We start from the raw sequence: 22,420 nt of genomic DNA, 5'->3' as shown, positions 1-22,420 counted from the left end.
GTGACACCGTCGTACCTGGCATGCAGCATAGGCTCTGGGGAGATGGGGCTGTGTAGCTGGAGAGGAGATGGCAGCACCAGTAGAGTTGAACTGCCACTCAGCCAAGGAGGAGGAGGAGGACAACAGCGAAGAGGATGTAGCAGGAAGAGCGGAGGTGGCAGAAGGCCTGCCTGCAAGCCGTGGAGGTGTCACAACAAGTTGATCCTCTGCACAGCCACGTACTCCCTGCTTGCCATCGTTCACCAGGTTGACCCAATGGGCTGTGTAAGTAATGTAGCGGCCCTGACCGTGCTTGGCAGGCCAGGCATCCGTGCTCAGGTGGACCCTTGACCCAACGCTGTGTGCCAGAGATGACACCACTTGCTTCTCTACTTCACGGTACAGTTTGGGTATCGCCTTTTTAGAGAAATAATTGCAGCCTGGTATCTTCCACTGCGGTGTCCCAATGGCCACAAAGCACAGAGTCCACCAGCTTGTATGGCAACAGCTGGCGAGCTAACAGTTCCGCCACGCCAGCTGTCAGACGCCGGGCAAGGGGGTGACTGGCAGAAATTGGCTTCTTCCGTTTAAAGATTTCCTTCACAGACACCTGGCTGCTGTGGGCAGAGGAGCAGGAACCGCTCAAGGGCAGAGGCGGAGTGGAGGAGGGTGGCTGTGAAGGTGCAAGGGAGACAGCGGCTGAAGATGCTGCACCTGAAGGAGGAAGAGGAGAAGGAGGGTGGCTTTTCTTTTGTGTGGTGCTTTTGCTCAGGTGCTCTTCCCATTGCAGTTTGTGCCTTTTCTCCAGGTGCCTTCGTAAGGCACTTGTCCCTACGTGAGTGTTGGCCTTTTCACGGCTCAATTTCTGGAGACAGAGAGAACAGATGGCTTTACTCCGATCTGAGGCAAACACATCAAAAAATGTCCACACCGCTGAGCCATCCTGGGGTGTGGGCACTATGGTGGCCTCAGCAGCTGACGTTGAAGGGCATGTTGGCTGGCTGTGCATCGGTGGCGATACATGGTGCTGGACACTAGTGTTGGGCGAACAGTGTTCGCCACTGTTCGGGTTCTGCAGAACATCACCCTGTTCGGGTGATGTTCGAGTTCGGCCGAACACCTGACGGTGCTCGGCCAAACCGTTCGGCCACATGGCCGAACTAAGAGCGCATGGCCGAACGTTCCCCGAACGTTCGGCTAGCGCTGTGATTGGCCGAACGGGTCACGTGGTTCGGGCCCGAACGCGCTCTGATTGGCCGAACGGTCACGTGGTTCGGGTAAATAAATACCCGAACCACGTCATATCTCCGCCATTTGTCTGTGGGTTTAGCTTTGGGTAGGCAGGCAGGGTAGTTCGCTCTCCAGCCACGCTAGCCAGGGTCCCCCCCAGTCATTGTGTGTCGCTGCTGGGAACAGTAGTACACCGCTCGCTCAGCCACACTATATATAGCATTGTTTACTGCCACTGTGTACCTCGCTCAGCCACGCTATATATATAGCATTGTGTTTTCTGACACTCTGTGTACACGGCTTAGCCTGACTAATATAGCATTGTGTGTACTGCCACTGTGCACCTCGCTCAGCCACGCTATATATAGCATTGTGTGTACTGCCACTGTGCACCTCGCTCAGCCACGCTATATATAGCATTGTGTGTACTGCCACTGTGCACCTCGCTCAGCCACGCTATATATAGCATTGTGTGTACTGCCACTGTGCACCTCGCTCAGCCACGCTATATATATAGCATTGTGTTTTCTGACACTCTGTGTACACGGCTTAGCCTGACTAATATAGCATTGTGTGTACTGCCACTGTGCACCTCGCTCAGCCACGCTATATATAGCATTGTGTGTACTGCCACTGTGCACCTCGCTCAGCCACGCTATATATAGCATTGTGTGTACTGCCACTGTGCACCTCGCTCAGCCACGCTATATATATAGCATTGTGTTTTCTGACACTCTGTGTACACGGCTTAGCCTGACTAATATAGCATTGTGTGTACTGCCACTGTGCACCTCGCTCAGCCACGCTATATATAGCATTGTGTTTTCTGACACTCTGTGTACACGGCTTAGCCAGACTATATAGCATTGTGTGTACTGCCACTCTGTGTACACCGCTCAGCCAGACTATATAGCATTGTGTTTACTTCCACTCTGTGTCTGCTGGGCCTGGGAACAGTAGTACACCGCTCACCCGCCACTGTATAGCATTGTGCTCTGTGTCGCTGCTGGGAATAGTGGTACTGTATAGCATTTCTGTACTGCCACTGTACTGCTGCCAGTCAGCGTGTACTGTAAGGATAAGTGAAATGAGGAAGAAATCCGGTGAAAGAGGAAGGGGCAAGGGAAGAGGTGTTTCCCCTGACGGTTCACGTACAGGCCACAGGGGAGCACCCAAGAAAACCCACTCAATACCGCCCATGTTGTCCAGGACAACAACCCTCACAAATCCAAAAGAACAGGACCAGATAATTACTTGGATGACCTCTCAAGCGTCCAGCAGTGGGTTAAGCAGCACCAGCACATCACGCACGAGGTCCGAGTCCTCAGCCAGTTACAAGGAGCCAGTGGGCACAAAGCTGACACAACCGGCAGCGACACCACGCACACAACTGCCAGATAACCAGTCCTATGAATTACCTCAGGACACAATGGGGTATTCGCAGGAGCTATTCCCAGCCCAACAAACTTCCACCTATGAAAGGTCAATGGAGGAACAGCCAGAAATGTTGTGCCCGGATTCACAACCATTAACTGTGGGAAATGCACCGCGCACTGAAATACAAGGCGAGTCCGAGGAGGACTCGGAAACCCAAATCCCAGAGCAAGTTGGGCAGGAGGGGTTGCAATTGCAGGAGGTCGGCCGACAAGATCTGGAAGACGACGTTGGAGTGAGCTGCGCAGAGGTTGTTCTGGGGAGCTCTACTCCACGGCGGCGGCCCCCCACAATGACATATGACGAGTTTGAGGAGATGGAAGAGGAGGGTATGGACAATGTGGACAGAGACCCAGATTTTATTTGTGAACGAGAACATCGCCGTCGTAGCAGCAGCACAGATGAGTCTGTTGAAGAACCCACTGCTGCACGAGTTCGCCTTGTGCCACAAGGTAGGCGGCGCGCAATTTCCGGCACCACAAGCGTGGAAGTTAGAGTGAGAGGCAAAAGAGGAGGAAACAGAAATCGCCAGCAAGGAGGCAGGTGCTCCAAAGTCTGGGCTTTCTTTGAAGACTGCACTGAGGATGTTACCATGGCGATTTGCAAGGTATGCAAGACTCGCCTGAGCAGGGGGAAAAGTATTAACAACCTCTCCACCACCAGCATGAGCCGCCACATGCTATCCAAACATCCCACTCTGTGGGCAAACGCGGCAGGACAGGGTACCAGCAACACTGCCTCCCTTGGGTTCACCAGACTCACCACCAGACCCGCCTCAGCAGCAGCAGTAGCCCAGCCATTGCGTGGTTCACAACATTCACAAACATCAGACGACGCTGACACTGTCACTTTCCGGAGTAGTGCTCTTGAGGTCTCCCAGTGTTCATCAAACACAACAACCAACAGCCCTTCCGTGTGCAGCGCTACGGTTCAGTTGTCTGTGTCGGAGATGTTTGAGCGCAAGAGGAAATTGCCAGCAAATGACCCCCGGGCCGTGGCAGTAACAGCCAGCATAGCCAAGCTTCTGGCCTGCGAAATGCTGCCATATCGAGTGGTGGAGACAAACAGCTTCAAGGGCATGATGTCAGTGGCCATCCCACGTTACGTGGTTCCCAGCCGCTACCACTTTGCGCGCTCTGCAGTGCCTGAGTTGCATGAGCACGTGGTCAGCAAAATAACCCGAAGCTTGAAGAATGCCGTTGCCTGCAAGGTTCACCTCACCACTGACACTTGGACGAGTGCGTTCGGCCAGGGTCGATACATCTCCCTTACCGCGCACTGGGTGAACCTTGTGGAGCCTGGCAGCGATTCCTCACCTGCTACGGCGCGGGTGTTGCCCACGCCGCAAACAGCTGCACCGCCGTCCCTCCCACTGGATAACAACAGCAGCACCTACCTCTCTGACTCCTTCTCCACCAACGCATCTCAAAGCTGTACCTCATCCGGAAACGCTAACCCAGCAGCAGTAGGATCGTGGAAGCAGTGCAGCACAGCTGTTGGCATGCGTCAGCAAGCGTTGCTGAAGCTGATCTGCCTTGGGGATAAGCAGCACACAGGGGAGGAAATTTGGAAGGGAATAAAGGAACAGACGGATTTGTGGCTGGCACCGCTGGACTTGAAACCGGGCATGGTTGTGTGTGATAATGGGAGTAATCTCATTCGCGCTTTAAGGTTGGCTAAGCTGACACACATCCCTTGCCTGGCGCACGTGATGAACCTAGTAGTTCAGCGGTTCCTGAGGACATACCCAGGCGTGGCCGATCTTCTGTTGAAGGTGCGTCGAGTGGCCAAACATTGTAGAAATTCCAGTACTGCTTCGGGGGCACTCGCCAAGATGCAGGAGCGCTTCAATCTCCCCCACCATCGCTTGCTGTGTGATGTCCCTACGCGCTGGAATTCTACGCTGCACATGCTAGCACGCTTTTGTGAGCAGAAGAGTGCAGTGGTCCAGTACATGACGGCGCAGTACCGAGGCGCATCCGGACAGCTGCCAAGCTTCTGTGGATCCGATTGGGCCAACATGTTGGACCTCTGCCAAGTCCTCCAAAATTTTGAGCAATCCACGTTGCTTGTGAGCAGTGACAACTCTTCAGTCAGCATTACCATACCACTGCTGTGTTTACTGAAGAGGTCAATGTTGAAAATCAAGGAAACAGCTGTCATGATGCAACTGGGGGAATCTGAAGGAGAAAACGATCAGCGTGATGTTACCAACATCAGGCCATCCGCCTCAGGGAACGCTGGCCCCAGCAGCTATGACGAAGAAGAGGAGGAGGAACAGCTGGAGTTGGAGCAGGAATTTCATGCCACCACTGACGAGGGCCAGAGCGGTGCACGTTGGACTTCCACAATTCAGCGCAAATGGTCAGCAGAAGCAGACCAGGAGGAAGGTGACGACTATGATGCATCACAACAACTATCACAACGCTCACAAGAGGATGATGAGGATTCTGGTAGGACTCTTGCACACATGGCTCAATTCATGCTAGACTGCATTGAACGCGACCCACGCATTGTGCGCATTCTGGACAACACCAATTACTGGGTTTATACCCTTCTGGATCCACGGTACAAACACAATGTTCCAAAACTGCTTGAAGAAAGAGTCAGACAGGTCAAAATGGAAGAATACCAGCAGGCCCTTGTGGAGACTTTAGAGAGGAGATTGACATCCTCCCCCTCCTCTAGCCAGTTGTACGCCGACAGACTGACTTCCGCAAACCCAGGACAACCAGGAGGGCAGCAAACAACGCAAGCCGCAGCTAGTGCCCAAAAGGGAACGGTATCGGCAGTGTCCTTGGAGTGGGAAAATTTTCTGACACCCATGCAGCAGCAGCCCACTGAACAGGAAGCGTGCAGATCCACCTCCAACACCGATCGCCTGGAGAAGATGGTCAAGGACTACATGTCAGATGACGTAGCTGTGTCGAACAATCCATCTGCACCCTTCAACTATTGGGTATCGAAGCTAGACACCTGGCACGAACTGGCAATGTACGCAATAGAGGTGCTGGCTTGCCCGGCAGCCAGCGTTATGTCGGAACGCTGTTTCAGTGCTGCCGGAGGCATCGTCACAGATCGGCGGCGTATCCGCCTCTCCACAGAAAATGCAGACCGTCTGACTCAAATTAAAATGAATCAATCCTGGATTGGAAACGACTACGCAACACTCCAGGACCCCAACCAAGTAACATGACCAATGAACATCTGGGATGGTGTAGCGTTACCGGCCCCTGTTTATTGAACCTCTCATCTGTATTACATTTATGACTGCATGGCGGCAAAAAGCATTGCTGCTATATCCGCACGCTTTTTGTCCTCATGCAAGGCCTGGGTTGTTGTGTCTCAAAAAGCATGGCCTTCTCCTCCTGCGCCTGCTCCTGTTCCATCACGTGTGCTGCTGCTGCTGCTGGGTTAGCGTTGCCGCGTGGTCCCTGTTTATTGAACCACTTATCTTTATTACATTTATGACTGCATGGCGGTACAAAGCATGCTATCCGCACCCTTCTTGTCCTCATGCAAGGCCTGGGTTGTTGTGTCTCACAAAGCGTGGCCTTCTCCTCCTGCGCCTCCTCCTGTTCCATCACGTCTGCTGCTGCTGGGTTAGCGTTGCCGCGTGGTCCCTGTTTATTGAACCACTTATCTTTATTACATTTATGACTGCATGGCGGTACCTCATGCAAGGCCTGGGTTGTTGTGTCTCACAAAGCGTGGCCTTCTCCTCCTGCGCCTCCTCCTGTTCCATCACGTCTGCTGCTGCTGGGTTAGCGTTGCCGCGTGGTCCCTGTTTATTGAACCACTTATCTTTATTACATTTATGACTGCATGGCGGTACAAAGCATGCTATCCGCACGCTTCTTGTCCTCATGCAAGGCCTGGGTTGTTGTGTCTCACAAAGCGTGGCCTTCTCCTCCTGCGCCTCCTCCTGTTCCATCACGTCTGCTGCTGCTGGGTTAGCGTTGCCGCGTGGTCCCTGTTTATTGAACCACTTATCTTTATTACATTTATGACTGCATGGCGGTACAAAGCATGCTATCCGCACCCTTCTTGTCCTCATGCAAGGCCTGGGTTGTTGTGTCTCACAAAGCGTGGCCTTCTCCTCCTGCGCCTCCTCCTGTTCCATCACGTCTGCTGCTGCTGGGTTAGCGTTGCCGCGTGGTCCCTGTTTATTGAACCACTTATCTTTATTACATTTATGACTGCATGGCGGTACCTCATGCAAGGCCTGGGTTGTTGTGTCTCACAAAGCGTGGCCTTCTCCTCCTGCGCCTCCTCCTGTTCCATCACGTCTGCTGCTGCTGGGTTAGCGTTGCCGCGTGGTCCCTGTTTATTGAACCACTTATCTTTATTACATTTATGACTGCATGGCGATACCTCATGCAAGGCCTGGGTTGTTGTGTCTCACAAAGCGTGGCCTTCTCCTCCTGCGCCTGCTCCTGTTCCATCACGTGTGCTGCTGCTGCTGCTGGGTTAGCGTTGCCGGTCCCTGTTTATGGAACCTCTTATCTTTATTACATTTATGACTGCATGGCGGTACAAAGCATGCTATCCGCACGCTTCTTGTCCTCATGCAAGGCCTGGGTTGTTGTGTCTCACAAAGCGTGGCCTTCTCCTCCTGCGCCACCCTCCTCCTGTTCCATCACGTGTGCTGCTGCTGGGTTAGCGTTACCGGTCCTTTTGCCTGGAACCTCTTATATGTATTACATTTATGACTGCATGCCGACAAAAAGCATGTTACCTGTGCAAAGAAAACAGACATTTCCCGCATTTAAAAGACAGTTTTCCCTTTGAAACTTTAAAATCGATTTTCTCAAAAACTATAACCTCTTTTTGCTAAAAAAAATTTTTCCTCTTGTACCCACTCCCAAGGTGCACATACCCTGTACATTTGGGGTATGTAGCATGTAAGGAGGCTTTACAAAGCACAAAAGTTCGGGTCCCCATTGACTTCCATTATGTTCGGAGTTCGGGTCGAACACCCGAACATCGCGGCCATGTTCGGCCTGTTCGGCCCGAACCCGAACATCTAGATGTTCGCCCAACACTACCGGACACTGCCACCAGCTGTTTCTGAGGACGAGCTCCCCCTGCTTCTTTCAGGAACTCGTCTGCTCCTACTCCTCTCTGACTCCCTGTCTGAACTGTCCCCCTGTTCATCTCCTCTATTGGGAACATACGTGGGATCCGTATCATCATAATCATTACACAGGTGCTGCAGTTAACAGGTATGCACGGAGTGGTATATCACACTGCGTACACTCACGTAGGTAGGTGGGTTCACTGAACACAGCAGCTAGGTATATGCAGTGATGATGTAGGTTCACTTAACACAAAAGGTAGGTATATGCAGTGATGAGGTGGGTTCACTCAACGCAACAGCTAGGTATATGCAGTGATGAGGTGGGTTTACTCAACACAAAAGGTAGGTATATGCAGTGATGAGGTGGGTTCACTCAACACAAAAGGTAGGTATATGCAGTGATGAGGTGGGTTTACTCAACACAACAGCTAGGTATATGCAGTACTGGGTATTAAAATGTGCAGCTGCAACAGCAATACAAGTGTCAGTGGGACACACAGAAAAAAAAATAGATCATAAGAACAAGATTAGCTCTCAAAAGAGTTGTTGTGGGGTGCTGTTATAGCAATAAGAATCAGCCAGGAGCAAGCTAACAAGCCAATAGCCTATCTAATCTTTCCCTAGGAGAAACAGTCTGCAGCAGCTTGCTTCTCTCTCACTATAGCAGGAACACGAGTGAGTGTAATGGCCGGCGCCCCTGCCTTATATAAGGGAGGAAGTGGCTCCAGGAGTGAGTGTAGCCTGATTGGCTACAATGTGCCTGCTGTCTGTGATGTAGAGGGTCAAAGTTGACCCTAATGGAGAATTATGGGGGCGAACTGAACTTCGGGAAAGTTCGCAATCGCATGCGAACGTGAACCACCCAAAGTTCGCCTGGAACCGTTCGCCGGTGAACCGTTCGGGCCATCTCTATATAAAAGTGTAACGAGTGGTGTCAGCAACACAGATTTTCTGATTATTGGTGATCTGCAGTATCACCAATAATACAGATACTATACCTGATTATGTGGAGATCTGCAGAATCACCAATAATGCTGGTATAGCTAGACACAGGACAACCAATGTGGGATTGTGTTTTGGTGCAACAGTAATGAGAAGAGGAGATCTCCCAAGGAGCGGGAGATTCAGACAATACTGCAGCCAAGGATCCCCTGAGGAGCAGGGGATTCAGACTGTACTGCAGCCAGTGGACACCTGAAGAGCAGGGACCACTGACTGGGCTGCAAGGATGATCACCTGAGGAGCAGGTGATTAAGACTACACTACAGCCAAGGATCCCCTGAGGAGCAGGAGATTCAGACTGTATTGCAAGCCAGGGGACACCTGAGGAGCAGGGACCACTGTCTGTGCTGTAAGGGCTGATCCCCTGAGGAGCAGGTGATTAAGACTCTACTGCAGCTTGCGGACACTTGAGGAGCAAGTGTTACAGACAGTGCTGCAAGGACTGATCACCTAAAGAGTAGGTGACAGCTCTTAGAGATTCCTCACTAATGGCTAGGCCCACTAGTGAGGACAGGAAGGTCAGAAAAGCAGGGTAGGCAACGTACGGACAGATAAAGTACAAAGATGGAAGGCTAATTCAAGGTTAGGTACAGGCAGAGTCGGCAACAGTAATCAGATAGGCAGAGGCAGGGCCGGCCTTTGGTTTCACAGCGCCCTGAGCGAAATCTGATTTTTGTGCCCCCTTCTCCATCTACACACACACACACACACACACACACACACACACACACACACACACACACACACACACACACACACACACACACACACACACACACACACACACACACACACACACACACACACACACACACACACACACACACACACACACACACACACACACACACACACACACACACACACACACACACACACACACACACACACACACACACACACACACAATGCAATTCAACGTCTCTCCTGAGTTAACTCCTAGGACAGTGGTTCCCAACCTTTCTGAAGTCGTGACACATAATGCCAAATGCTCAGATCTCCATGTCGCATCACATATGTATAATAGAAACAAATATATTAATAACCACAAAATGGATGTAAAGAGTGCATTATCCTAAATAAACTTAAAAAATTAGGGCTAGAACCTTCCAGGAATATTATTAAAACAATCAGTGGGACAGTTAGCCCCCCCAATTTGGAATGATAGCACAGCACCGACAATTAGCACCACACGTTATTGCCCCAGCGCCCCCCCCCCAAAAAAAACGCCATCAGACTTAGTATAGGTAGGTATAGGTGCCCCCCAGTATAAAATCTCATGTGTAAGGTCCCCTCAATATACTGTAGGTAGCCAAGCATAGGTTCCCCCAGCATAGAAAGTCAATTGTAGGTCTCCCCCCATAGGTAGCCAGGCTTAGGTGCCTCTGGTATAGGTAGCTAGGTGTTGGTGCCTTCATTATAGGTAGCCAGGAGTAGATGAACTCCCTCAGTATAGGTAGCCAGCTATAGGTGCCCCCAATATAGGAAGTCAGGTGTAGGTGCTCTCAGTATAGTTAGCCAGCTATAGGTGCGGCGCCCCCCTTGGAAGCCGGCGCCCTGAGCGACCGCTCCGGTCGCTCATATCAAAGGCCGGCTATGGGCAGAGGTACCGAATCAGCAAACAGGAGAGTAGTCAAGGAAGCAGAAGGTCATAACAGATAAACAATAGCAATATAGCAATATCCTAGTCTAGGTGTGAAGTCCTTGGTTTTAACACCTGGGATCTAGTCTAAGGTATAGTATAAAGATAACACAATGCAATTAGTACTTTAAAGGGAACCTTAACTGAACGGGAGGTAAAGAGTTTCACTTACCTGGGGCTATTACCAGCCCCCTGCAGCAGTCCTGTGCCCTCGGAGCCGGTCTGGAATCCTCCGGTCCCCCGCTGTCACTTAGCTTCGTTTTTGACGACTCACCAGTCGGCCGGCCTGCATGCATATTATTGGAAGCATTCCCTACTGCAATTAGCGCTGTTGCGGATCGCAACACGTACAAAAATAAGCGTTGCCGCATATCTATGCGTGCGGAATGCAGCAACGTGTATTTTTGTATGCGTTGCGGCCCGCAACAGCGCTAATTGCAGTAGGGAATGCGTCCAATAATACGCATGGCGGCCGGCCGACTGGTGAGTCGTCAAAAACGAAACTTAAGTGACAGCGGGGGACCGGAGGATTCCAGAGAGGCTCCGAGGGCACAGGACTGCTGCCGGGGGCTGGTAATAGCCCCAGGTAAGTGAAACTCTGTACCCCCCGTTCAGTTAAGGTTCCCTTTAAGCTATCAACGGAAACTGGCTAAGGGTGGATCCCCAGCTCCAGCTGGTTCTAGCACACTGTAGGATCTGACTAGGGCAGGCACGGGCAAACTCGGCCCTCCAGCTGTTACAGAACTACAAGTCCCAAAATGCATTTGCCTTTATGAGTCATGACTGTGGCTCTCAGACTCCTCCAATGCATTGTGGGACTTGTAGTTCCTTAACAGCTGGAGGGCCAAGTTTGCCCATGCCTGGACTAGGGTCTGAGCGCTAGCACGTTAGCATTTGCAACAGCAGACAACCAGCCACTGACAGGCAGGTCCTATATATACTCAGAGCGCTCCACAGCGCCGCCCCAGCCACTCAGCCAATCCGGAGCACTACTGGAGTCAGCTGATCTACTGAAGTCAGCTGACCGGCTGATCAGCTGACTCCCCTTTTACTTGCATAAAGGTCTTGTTGCCTGGCGCGCGCGCGCAGCTCTCAATCTATGTGCACTAGAAGGACCAGGCAAAGCAGCAGCATGTAGCTGCGCGGCAGAGGCCGCTGGCTGATACGCGGAGATAGCCGCCATGCCGCTTGCCCATGCGGCGGTATCTCCGCTATCCTTTACAAAAAGCTTGGCAGATGAGCTTTTTGTCCCTAGGCCTTCTCAAAGGACTAGAGGACATGATCTGCGCATAGAGGAAAAATGTTTTAGCCATTTATTTAGGAAAGAGTTCTTAACAGTAAGAGTGATTAAGACGTGGAATGCATTGCCACAGGAAGTAGTTATGGCAATTCTATAACTGCATATAAATAGGGCTTAGATGCTTTCCTTGCGTTGAAAGACATCCTTGGCTACAATAACTAGGTAATGCCTAATGATGTTGATCCAGGGATTTTATCTGATTGCCATCTGGAGTCGGGAAGGAATTTTTTTCCCTTTTGGGGCTAATTGGACCATGCCTTTTAAGGGGTTTTCGCCTTCCTCTGGATCAACAGGGATATGTGAGGGAGCAGGCTGGTGTTGTACTTTGTTCTCTGGTTGAACTCGATGGACGTATGTCTTTTTTCAACCCAAATAATTATGTAACCAGGCATGCTCAGATGTACCAAAATTTGGTTCGGGTACATTTGAATTCGGGTCCGCATGACATTCGGATTCGAATTCGCCTTCGACCACTAAATTCAGTTCGGATTCAGTTCGGGTGTCGGGCTCAAAATTCATAAAAAGAATTGTGTTCGGGAATTCGGATGCATTTTTTTTAAAGGGAAAACACATTGAAATAGAAAAACAAAAGTTTGCTTTCCTAAAACAGAAAGAATTTGCGATAATTCAGGTTAGAGTGAGCTCGAGATGTCTCCCAGGCACCACTGCTGAATATATGCAAATTAACCATTACAAGCCCTACATTGAAATAGGTGTAATTAAAAAAACAAAACAAAAAAGTGACGTGTGGCACTGGCAGCAGGCAATGTATTGTGTGGACCCTGGCGGTGGGACCACTAACAGCAGGAGGCTAAATACAGCAGCAGTAGGAGGTGGAGTGACGTGTGGCACTGGCAGCAGGCAATGTATTGTGTGGACCCTGGCGGTGGGACCACTGACAGCAGGAGGCTAAATACAGCAGCAGTAGGAGGTGGAGTGACGTGTGGCACTGGCAGCAGGCAAAGTATTGTGTGGACCCTGGCGGTGGGACCACTGACAGCAGGAGGATAAATACAGCAGCAGTAGGAGGAGGAGTGACCTATGGCACTGGCAGCAGGCAATGTATTTTGTGGACCCTGGCGGTGGGACCACTGACAGCAGGAGGATAAATACAGCAGCAGTTGGAGGAGTGAGATATGGCACTGGCAGCAGGCAATGTATTGTGTGGACCCTGGCGGTGGGACCACTAACAGCAGGAGGATAAATACAGCAGCAGTAGGAGGAGTGACAGGTGGCACTGGCAGCAGGCAATGCATTGTGTGGACCCTGGCGGTAGGACCACAGACAGCAGGAGGATCAATACAGCAGCAGTAGGAGGAGTGACGTGTGGCACTGGCAGCAGGCAATGTATTGTGTGGACCCTGGCGGTGGGACCACAGACAGCAGGAGGATAAATACAGCAGCAGCAGTAGGAGGAGTGACGGGTGGCACTGGCAGCAGGCAATGCATTGTATGGACCCTGGCGGTGGGATCACAGACAGCAGGAGGATAAATACAGCAGCAGTAGGAGGAGTGACGTGTGGCACTGGCAGCAGGCAATGTATTGTGTGGACCCTGGCGGCGGGACCACTGACAGCAGGAGGATAAATACAGCAGCAGTAGGAGGAGTGACGTGTGGCACTGGCAGCAGGCCCTTTCCTGGGCCTATGCGAAGCATGCTCAGGTGTGCAGTAATCAGTATCGTAGTAGGTAGAGAAAGGTAGAGAAACCAGCACTGCTTCTTAGGCTCATTTATTCAAATATGTAGAAAAAATTAGAAACATCTTGTGTACATGCCTACAAGCATACAAGGATTAAAAAAACACATACCCTTTAGGGGAAGGTGACATGGATTGAAATGCACTTGCTCAGTCACAGCATAGCACTGGAGAATCTCTCAGTACCAAGCAGTCACACAAGTGCATGGCTCCGCAAGATGGCCACCGCCTTATATAGAGGAGGGGAGGGCCAGGCTCCCTTCCTCTGATTGGTTGCTAGGGTTGCCAGATCCTCAGCTGGAGGACTTTTGATTGGCCCAATGACGTCATCCCCGAATCCCGAAACCAAACCCACAGCGCCATCCGGCCGAATTTCGAGTGCGCACATTCGGGAAACTTCGCATTCGGATTCGGCATGGATTGAACTCTTCGGGTTCGGGTTCGCATTCGGCAAACCTGAAAAATCACCCGAATTTTCGGGTAAACTTCGCATTCGGGGTCCTGTTGAGCACCCCTGTATGTAACAGTTTGTCCAAAGAGCTTACTGGGAGTTGACAATATTCCTGACCACAAAATACTTCTTCAATCTGTTGCTACCGCTCAGTCCACGGGATGCGGCCAATGGTTTCTGAGGTGTATGTGCAAGACTAAGTGCCGAAGTATGAAATGCCTTTGTGCAAAGAAGAAAATTAAGTGCATTTCTAAATGCCATTCTAGCCTTTCTTGTTGCAACAAGAAAATAAATAATGGCAGTTATTATGCTTTTGTTCTCCCAGAAAGAAGGTACTGTTACGTACTTCATTCCATTCATTCTCACAACAAACACGTTATTTTGAAATGTTCTTTCATTCTCAGGCATTTCATTCGGAAATAAATAATGGAAATTCATTCTCGCAAACATGTTTTTTTTTTTTAAATGTTCTTTCATTCTCAGGCATTTTGTTAGGGAAAAAAAATACCTTTCCGATATCCCATTTCACACATTGCCAAATGAGTACTTGTCATTCCTTAGAATGCCTAGGCATTGTATAGAATACCTAGGAAATGTATGTAACAACACAGCTATTTCATACCTTGCCAAAAAACTCCAGGCATTGTATGGATTGCCTAGGCATTCTATTATTATTATTATTATTATTATTTATTTATATTCCGCAGCGCTTTACAAAACACAGTAAGACAACACAGGGAACATAGGTACAACCAAAAATATACAGCAGAGTCTATAAAATGCCCGCTTCTCACACATTGGGCTTGATTCACAAAGTGGTGCTAACTGTTAGCACGCTTGTGAAAAGCCCCTTATCATGCCTAAACTCAGTTTGGGCGTGATAAGTTCTGATTGCACGCAAAATCCTGCGCGTAAACTTTTGTGTGCGCATAGCGCAGTGTGTAGCACGGTGCGCACGAAGTGCCAATTCCCCTCTATGCGACGCTTTGCGCGCCCCGCACCCTGCGCGAGCAAACTTTTGCGCGTGGGACTTTGCGCATGATCAGGTTTACTCAGCAGTGCTAACCCAGTTAGCACCCTAGTTATCATGCCCAAAGTCTTTAGGTGTGCTAACTGGGTTAGCACCGCTTTGTGAATCAAGTCCATTGCCTGTAACATATGTATTTTTTCTCCCTGTTGTATCGGTTTCCAGACAGTGCTGGCGTGCATCTTGCGAGATGTGATGCCGGGACAGCTGTGCTATGAGACCCATCTTAATGCATGGCACGTAAGAGGGATTCAGATGCGTGATGCAAAAAAATTCCAGCATGTCATTTCTTTTCCAGCATGCGATTCAGATGGCAGCCTATTGATGGCATTTCCCCATCGAAATCACATGCTGACAAATGCTGCAAATTCGCAGCAGTAAAAACGGGTAATAAATTATATTTCTTTTATTTACAGCAGCGTATTTCCTGCTAAACTGGCAGAGAGCACAAGTGCTGAGCTGAAGTCTGAGGATATTTAAATGTTAACAGGCTACACAATTTTGTTTTTGTATCTTAATTAACCCTTTCCAATTCATTTATTTTTTCACCCACCAGGGTGATCCAGGGAGGGAGTGCTGCTGCATGGGATCTGCTAGGGCCTAGAGCAAGGAAGCGACCCGGCATCAGCTGGGAGGGCAGGGCTGGAGGAAGCTTGCATGTTGTAGTAGCTCCGATCCCATTGCACACATGCCAGCGTGATTATGATATTACTGATATTACGTGGCACATTGTGGTACCAAATGGGATAAAGGTGTCAGACTTTTTCTAACACGTCCTATCCACTTAAGGTGCCCATACATGGTACAATTTTTCATTTTTTTTCAATTAGATAATTTAGTTTGATTATTCCATTACATCAAATATAAAGATTTTTCCAACATGTTTGATCAGATTTTTATAGAAAAAATGGGATAATCGTTTGTTTTTCTTGATTAAAAAAAAGATTATTTTCAACTTTCATTCGATTCGATCGTTTTGGTTGAAAAAAACATGTATGGGTACCATTAGCCAGATCTGGCAATGTTGCCCATAGTGGTGAGCCCATAGCACTAGAGGAAGGGGCTGGCAGGGATCAAAGTTTCGGACTTAATCTGACACGTTGATCTACGGAGGCTGGCACTGTGACAGATTTTTTCCCGGCAACAGCGCCCCTAGCGGCAGCAATGTTTTCCCAATTCCTGCTCATATTTATGCTGGCACTGTTTCAATAGAAATTACAGAAATTAGCGACAGCCCATGCGCAGTACTCTCTTGGTGCATGCACAGGATTGCTCTAATCCCCAGCTCCTCAAGACACCTACTGTTCCCTAGCAAACAGCATAGAATGCAGTCAGGAGGGCATGGTGCAATGTCATCTATTATCAAAAGCAAAAAAGTCAGATCTTAGATGCCTAACTGTGTAAATATAGTGAATAGCATGTAGTAACAGAAAAGAAAAAGTGTGTGTATGATTACATTTTGTGCAATAAAAAAAATATGTATTGTTTATTCCATCTCCACAGGCACAGTAAATAATAACTGGCTCTTGTAGCAGCAACATGGCAACTTGCTCACCTCAAGGTAACCAACATCATTCTGCTTCATGCTAAGCAAAAAAACTCTGTCTGTCCACATATTGTAGATTATGAGATTTACAGTCACTGAGCATTTTATTAGGAACACCGGTGCAGTTGCTTATTCATGCAGTGATCGAATCAGCCAATCACGTGGCAGCACTGCATTCTGGGGCATTGCTAGGATCTCAGAGGTTTAGGGGCAGCTCTAGACACCAATGCAGGGAGCAAGGACCAAAAGTGAACATAGTCAAGACCAATTGTGGGCATGGTTAAATAAAGTATGTGGTAAATATGTGCACCTCTCATCTTTTTGAGATGAGAAATTGGGACACTTTAAGACACGCCCCCTTCCACACCTCTAATCACGCCCCCACCACAGCCCTAGCCATACATACCACTAACAATTCATGAGCAAAAGACGTAATTTTAAAATAAATTCCATACTGGTCCTCAGGGTTGCTCTCCAGGACTCCCGAATGCGAATCTACCCGAATAATTCGGGTAGATTTCAGCGTTGCCAAAGTCGAAGCCGAACCCGAATGCGAAGTTTCCTGAATATGCGCACTCGAATTCGGCCAGTTGATGCAGTGGATTCGGCTTCGGGATTCAGGAGTGACGTTGCGGGTGACGTGGGCCAATCATAAGTCCTCCAGCCGAGGCCCTGGCAACCCTAGCAACCAATCAGAGAAGGGGAGCCTGGCCCCTCCCTCATCTATATAAGGCGGTGGCCATCTTGCGGAGCCACGTACTTGTGTGGCTGTGCTGGTACTGAAAGTATCTTCAGTGCTGTGCTGCGTCTGAGCAAGTGCATTCTTGTGCTAAACCTAGCGTTTTGCTTCCTAAACACCTCCTAAACACGGGGGCGGTGAAAAATGGCGCCAGGCACCGGCGTTAATAAAGGCGCCCCATAGAGAACCGCTATCGCTCTCTATTTATCGTTTTTGTATGTTAAAAAATGGCGCCGGCTTCAAAAACGATATTTATCGTTTATGTTTCTATGTTCAGTGCTTCCGAACGATATTTTTCGTTTAGGTTTTTAATATTTTGAACCCAACGATATTTATCTTTTTATGTTGTTATGTGCAGTGCCCCAGAATGATATTTTTCTTTTATGTTTATAATATTTTTAAGCCAACCATGTTTTTCGTTTTAAATTTTTTTCGTCTTTTCTTCATTCCAGCTATATATATATCGTTTTTAAAGAGACTCTGAAGCGAGAATAAATCTCGCTTCAGAGCTCATAGTTAGCAGGGGCATGTGTGCCCCTGCTAAAACACCGCTATCCCGCGGCTAAACGGGGGTCCCTTACCCCCCAAATCCCCTCTGTACAGCGGCGGCTGCGCTTCCTGATTGAGGCAGGGCTAACTGCTGCAGCCCTGCCTCACGTGCGTCAATCAGCGTGTATCTCCGCCTCTCCCCCGCCCCTCGCAGTCTTCCTTCACTGAGAGGGGCGGGGGAGAGGCGTTGATGCGCCGCTGATAGACGGCGGTGAGAGGCAGGGCTAAAGGCAGCCTTTAGCCCTGCCTCCAGTAGCAAAATTCAGTGTCTCTTTCAATGTTTTTCTTTATTTTTATCCAATGTCAGGTGTCATGTAGTCTCTTTATGCATATATAACTAATTAATGTATTTCTGATATGAAAAGAATTATGTAATTTCAAACCATCTATCAAATACATTTTGTATATGTTCTCAATGTTAATTTTTTTCATAAAATTAAAAAAAAGAACCAATGAGCTGTGAACCGGGAAAGTATGAAAATGCATTTGTTAGTCCTGTGACATTATCCACTAGACCAGGCTTTCTCAACCAGGGTTCCTTGAGGACTCTGCAGGGGTTCCTTGGCATTTTCCCCCATCGTGGGGGAAGTATAATAGAGCACACTATAATAGGTGGTACTGTAACAAGAAGCACTAAATTGGGGGCTCAGAAGACAATAGAATGAGTGACAGTGTATTAGGGGTAGTGAAATAAAGAGCCACACATACTTTTAACACTAGAATTACCGAGTTTTCTACTTTCTGTTGCAAGGGTAGAGGTGTTATTCACTCCTGCTGAGATGTTCACAGGTCTTCAGGGTTGATTATCTTCAATCTATTGTTGTGCAAACCACCCATTACCTAAAGGCTCATACACACGGGGTACGGCCGTCGCCGCAACCACGTGGCACGCGCGTGTTGCGGCGACGGTTCGCCCGTGTGTATGACGCGCGCGCCCCGAACCGTCGCCCGTCGGAGCTGTCGCCAGGCGATTGACATGTTCAATCGCCGGCTACAGTCGTCACCGCAACCTCGCCGGAACTGTCGCTAGTCCCGCATGTGTATGCGGGCTAGCGACAGCTACCCACACACACCACACGGAGCTTCCGGCGGGGGGGAGGAAACTCGGCGACAGCTTCCGCCGCATCGCTAATCCCTCTGCTGCCGTGTGGATGCAGAGGGATTTGGCGACGAGCTGTCGCCGAACTGCCGCCGAACTGTCGCGCACACGCTCCCGTGTGCGGCGACAGCTACAATTGTACCCCCGTGGGTACTTAGCTTAAGGCCTTGCACATTTGTTTACACAAAGTAGCTGTGTGAGACTTGGATGGAAACCTTCAGACATGCCTGCCGTATCATATTACGCAGCACTGTACAGAGTATATTGTCTCGTCACTAACTGTCCCTCAGAGGGGCTCAAAATCTAGTCCCTGTCATAATCATACAGTATGTCTATGTATGTATCATGTAGTGTATGTATCGTCATCTAGGGCCAATTTTATGGGGAAGCCAATTAACTTATCTGTATGTTTTTGGGATGTGGGAGGAAACCGGAGTGCCCGGAGGAAACCCACACAGACACAGAACTCTGTTGCCGTGGGTTTATATAAATATCATATGTATTATGGCAATGACAAACCTTAGCAGACTCCCATCCAGTGACTGACTATGCATTACCTTGTACTCATAGGCCTGGTGCACACCAGAGGAGTTTTTCTGAGCGTTTTGAGTTTTTAAATCTGCTGCTAATGTTATCCTATGTGTCTGTGCACTGTGTCTGAGCTGTTACCAGGCAGCAGCGAGCAGTTACCAGGCAGCAGCGAGCAGTTACCAGGCAGCAGCGAGCAGTTACCAGGCAGCAGCGAGCAGTTACCAGGCAGCAGCGAGCAGTTACCAGGCAGCAGTGAGCATTTTCCAGGCAGCAGTGAGCAGTTACCAGGCAGCAGTGAGCAGTTACCAGGCAGTGAGCAGTTATTAGGCAGCAGCGAGCAGTTACCAGGCAGCAGCGAGCAGTTACCAGGCAGCAGCGAGCATTTACCAGGCAGCAGCGAGCATTTACCAGGCAGCAGCGAGCATTTACCAGGCAGCAGTGAGCATTTACCAGGCAGCAGTGAGCAGTTACCAGGCAGCAGTGAGCAGTTACCAGGCAGCAGTGAGCAGTTACCAGGCAGCAGTGAGCATTTACCAGGCAGCAGTGAGCAGTTACCAGGCAGCAGTGAGCAGTTACCAGGCAGCAGTGAGCAGTTACCAGGCAGCAGTGAGCAGTTACCAGGCAGCAACAAGCAGTTACCAGGCAGCAGTGATCAGTTATTAGGCAGCAACGAGCATTTACCAGGCAGCAGTGAGCAGTTACCAGGCAGCAGGGAGCAGTTACCAGGCAGCAGGGAGCAGTTACCAGGCAGCAGGGAGCAGTTACCAGGCAGCAGTGATCAGTTATTAGGCAGCAGTGATCAGTTATTAGGCAGCAGCGAGCAGTTACCAGGCAGCAGCGAACAGTTACCAGGCAGCAGCGAGCAGTTACCAGGCAGCAGCGAGCAGTTATTAGGCAGCAGCGAGCAGTTACCAGGCAGCAGCGAGCAGTTACCAGGCAGCAGCGAGAAGTTACCAGGCAGCAACAAGCAATTACCAGGCAGCAGTGAGCAGTTACCAGGCAGCAGTGAGCAGTTACCAGGCAGGAATAAGCATTTACCAGGCTGCAGTGCTCAGTTACCAGGCAGCAGCGAGCAGTTGCCAGGCATCAGCAAGCAGATACCAGGCAGCAGTGATCAGTTATTAGGCAGCAACAAGCATTTACCAGGCAGCAGTGAGTGTCTGTGCACACTGGGGCAATGAGGTTTTGTAAAAAAAAACTATAGCATTACATTGGGAAGAGCTTTTAGAGGTTTCAAAGGACAGAATTCTCTGGTTGTGGGGGATGGGAGGTGGGCAAATAGTAACTTAGACCCAAGGTGATTTAGTTCAAGTAAACAAATGGAAATGTGCTTGTTTTCAGAACAAAAGAAAGAGAACAATGGAGTTGATAGCATGTTAAAAAACTCAGCAGGGGTGATACTAGGTGTGAGCTCCAGTGAATTAACGCAAATTTGCGCAGCCCTGGTAAATCTAGTGTTAAAGACCATGCCTCCTGCAAAATAAAAGCAGGGGTTCCTCGAGATCAAAAAAATGTTTGCAGGGGTTCCTTGAGATCCAAAAGTTATTTGCAGGGTTCCTCCAGGATAGAATGGTTGAGAAAGGCTGCACTAGACTATGCCCTTTTTTTTTGTAAACAAAGTAATTTCAAAGCTTTTGTTGTTTGTGTTTTTGTTTTTTACAGAAATAGCACCATCTGTTGGTCAAAGGAAATAGTGACCTAATTTTTTTTTTTTTTTGCTCTTTCATAATCAATTATTTACTCACAGAATGCATATGTTCAACCTAATAATTTATATCTGCTGTGAAAAGAATTATGTAATATAATAACATGTATCTAAGAAATTTTATATATCTTCAATATTATTTTTAACAACATAAAATATATTGCTTTTGATTACCATTCAGTTTTGAACCGGCAAACACATGAGTGTGCTAATGGTAGCCCTGTAACTCATCCACTACCAGACATATACCGTTTTAAAACCAGAGAAACTGAACTCTAAAACGCAAATAATTGGTTTTAAAAAACGAAAAATATCGTTTTAAATGAAGAAAAAAAAAAATTCAAAAACGAAAATTATGATTAATTTTTAAAACGAAAAATATTGTTTTTAAAAACATTATCATCTGCAATCTGGCGCCATTATTTCGCCGGCGACATTTTTCACTGGACGCCCTAAACACATCTATTGTACTCTTATATAGATAGATAGTAATTTGATTGTTTGTAGTCAGCTAGTGTGTACTGTATACTGTGCTAGGCTAGTGTTAGTCTGTGTGCAGGCTAGGCCTGCTAGCCTAGGGCAGCCTTAGCCTACTACTAGCTTAGGTAGGTTAGGGATTCTAGTTAGTTGTGTACTTACTTAGTACTAGTTTAGTTAATTATTTAGTACTGCTGTAGTCTGTTAGTGTATTAGCTTCAGTCCTGTTTTAGTTAGTTACTGAGTGTGTACACTGTACAGGCAGGCCAGAAAACATCTGTTGTGATCTGTGACAGTCATCAGCCCGACCCTATTGATTGATTGTGTCTGACCGTGTGTGACCGACTTTAATTGTCACCAACTGTCTGCGCCGCACAACTTAGTTATTTGAAGTACGCTAGAGATTTTTTAGTTACCTGCGTACGACTACTAGCACCCGTTTAGTTAATATTTTGTACTGTTAGTGTGCGATTTTATTAGCTTCTGTACTGTGTGTAATAAATAATAGTTAGTCACATCACAGGCCACCAGCATCCGTTGTGAGTGACCTGTGACTGTCACCTGCCTGACCGAATTGATTGATTGCGTACGTCTGACCGTGTGTGACCGACTTTAATTGTCACTAACTGTCTGCGCCGCACAACTTAGTTATTTGAAGTATGCGAGGGATTTATTAGTTACCTGCGTACTACTACTAGTCTACTACTACTACTACCCGTTCAGTTAATTTTTTCTACTGTTAGTCTGTGATTTAATTAGCTTCTGTACTGTGTAACAAATAACCGTTACATCACAGGCCAGCATCCGTTGTGAACGGTGAGTTGTTGTCATTGCCCGACCCTATTGATTGCGTCTGACCATGTGTGACCGACTTTAATTCCCACCCACTGTCTGGCACACCACTTTGTTATTGTGTAGTACACTAACTAGGG

General features: G+C 48.6%; 1 protein-coding gene across 1 annotated transcript in view; it reads left to right on the top strand.

Moving 5' to 3' along the window:
* LOC137536843 (uncharacterized) overlaps window positions 1-22,420 on the top strand; it is a 461,091-nt gene that overhangs the window by 206,711 nt on the left and 231,960 nt on the right. The window contains exon 2 of the mRNA XM_068259031.1: window positions 16,346-16,403. Coding sequence (XP_068115132.1) covers window positions 16,382-16,403 — 22 coding nt within the window. The 5' untranslated portion in view covers window positions 16,346-16,381. The remainder of the gene's footprint in view (window positions 1-16,345; window positions 16,404-22,420) is intronic.

Source organism: Hyperolius riggenbachi, chromosome 10 (genome assembly GCF_040937935.1).
Source record: "Hyperolius riggenbachi isolate aHypRig1 chromosome 10, aHypRig1.pri, whole genome shotgun sequence".
NCBI classification, from domain to species: Eukaryota; Metazoa; Chordata; class Amphibia; order Anura; family Hyperoliidae; genus Hyperolius; species Hyperolius riggenbachi.
The sequence above is the reverse complement of the archived record's forward strand: the minus strand, read 5'-3'. Positions and strand labels throughout refer to the sequence as shown.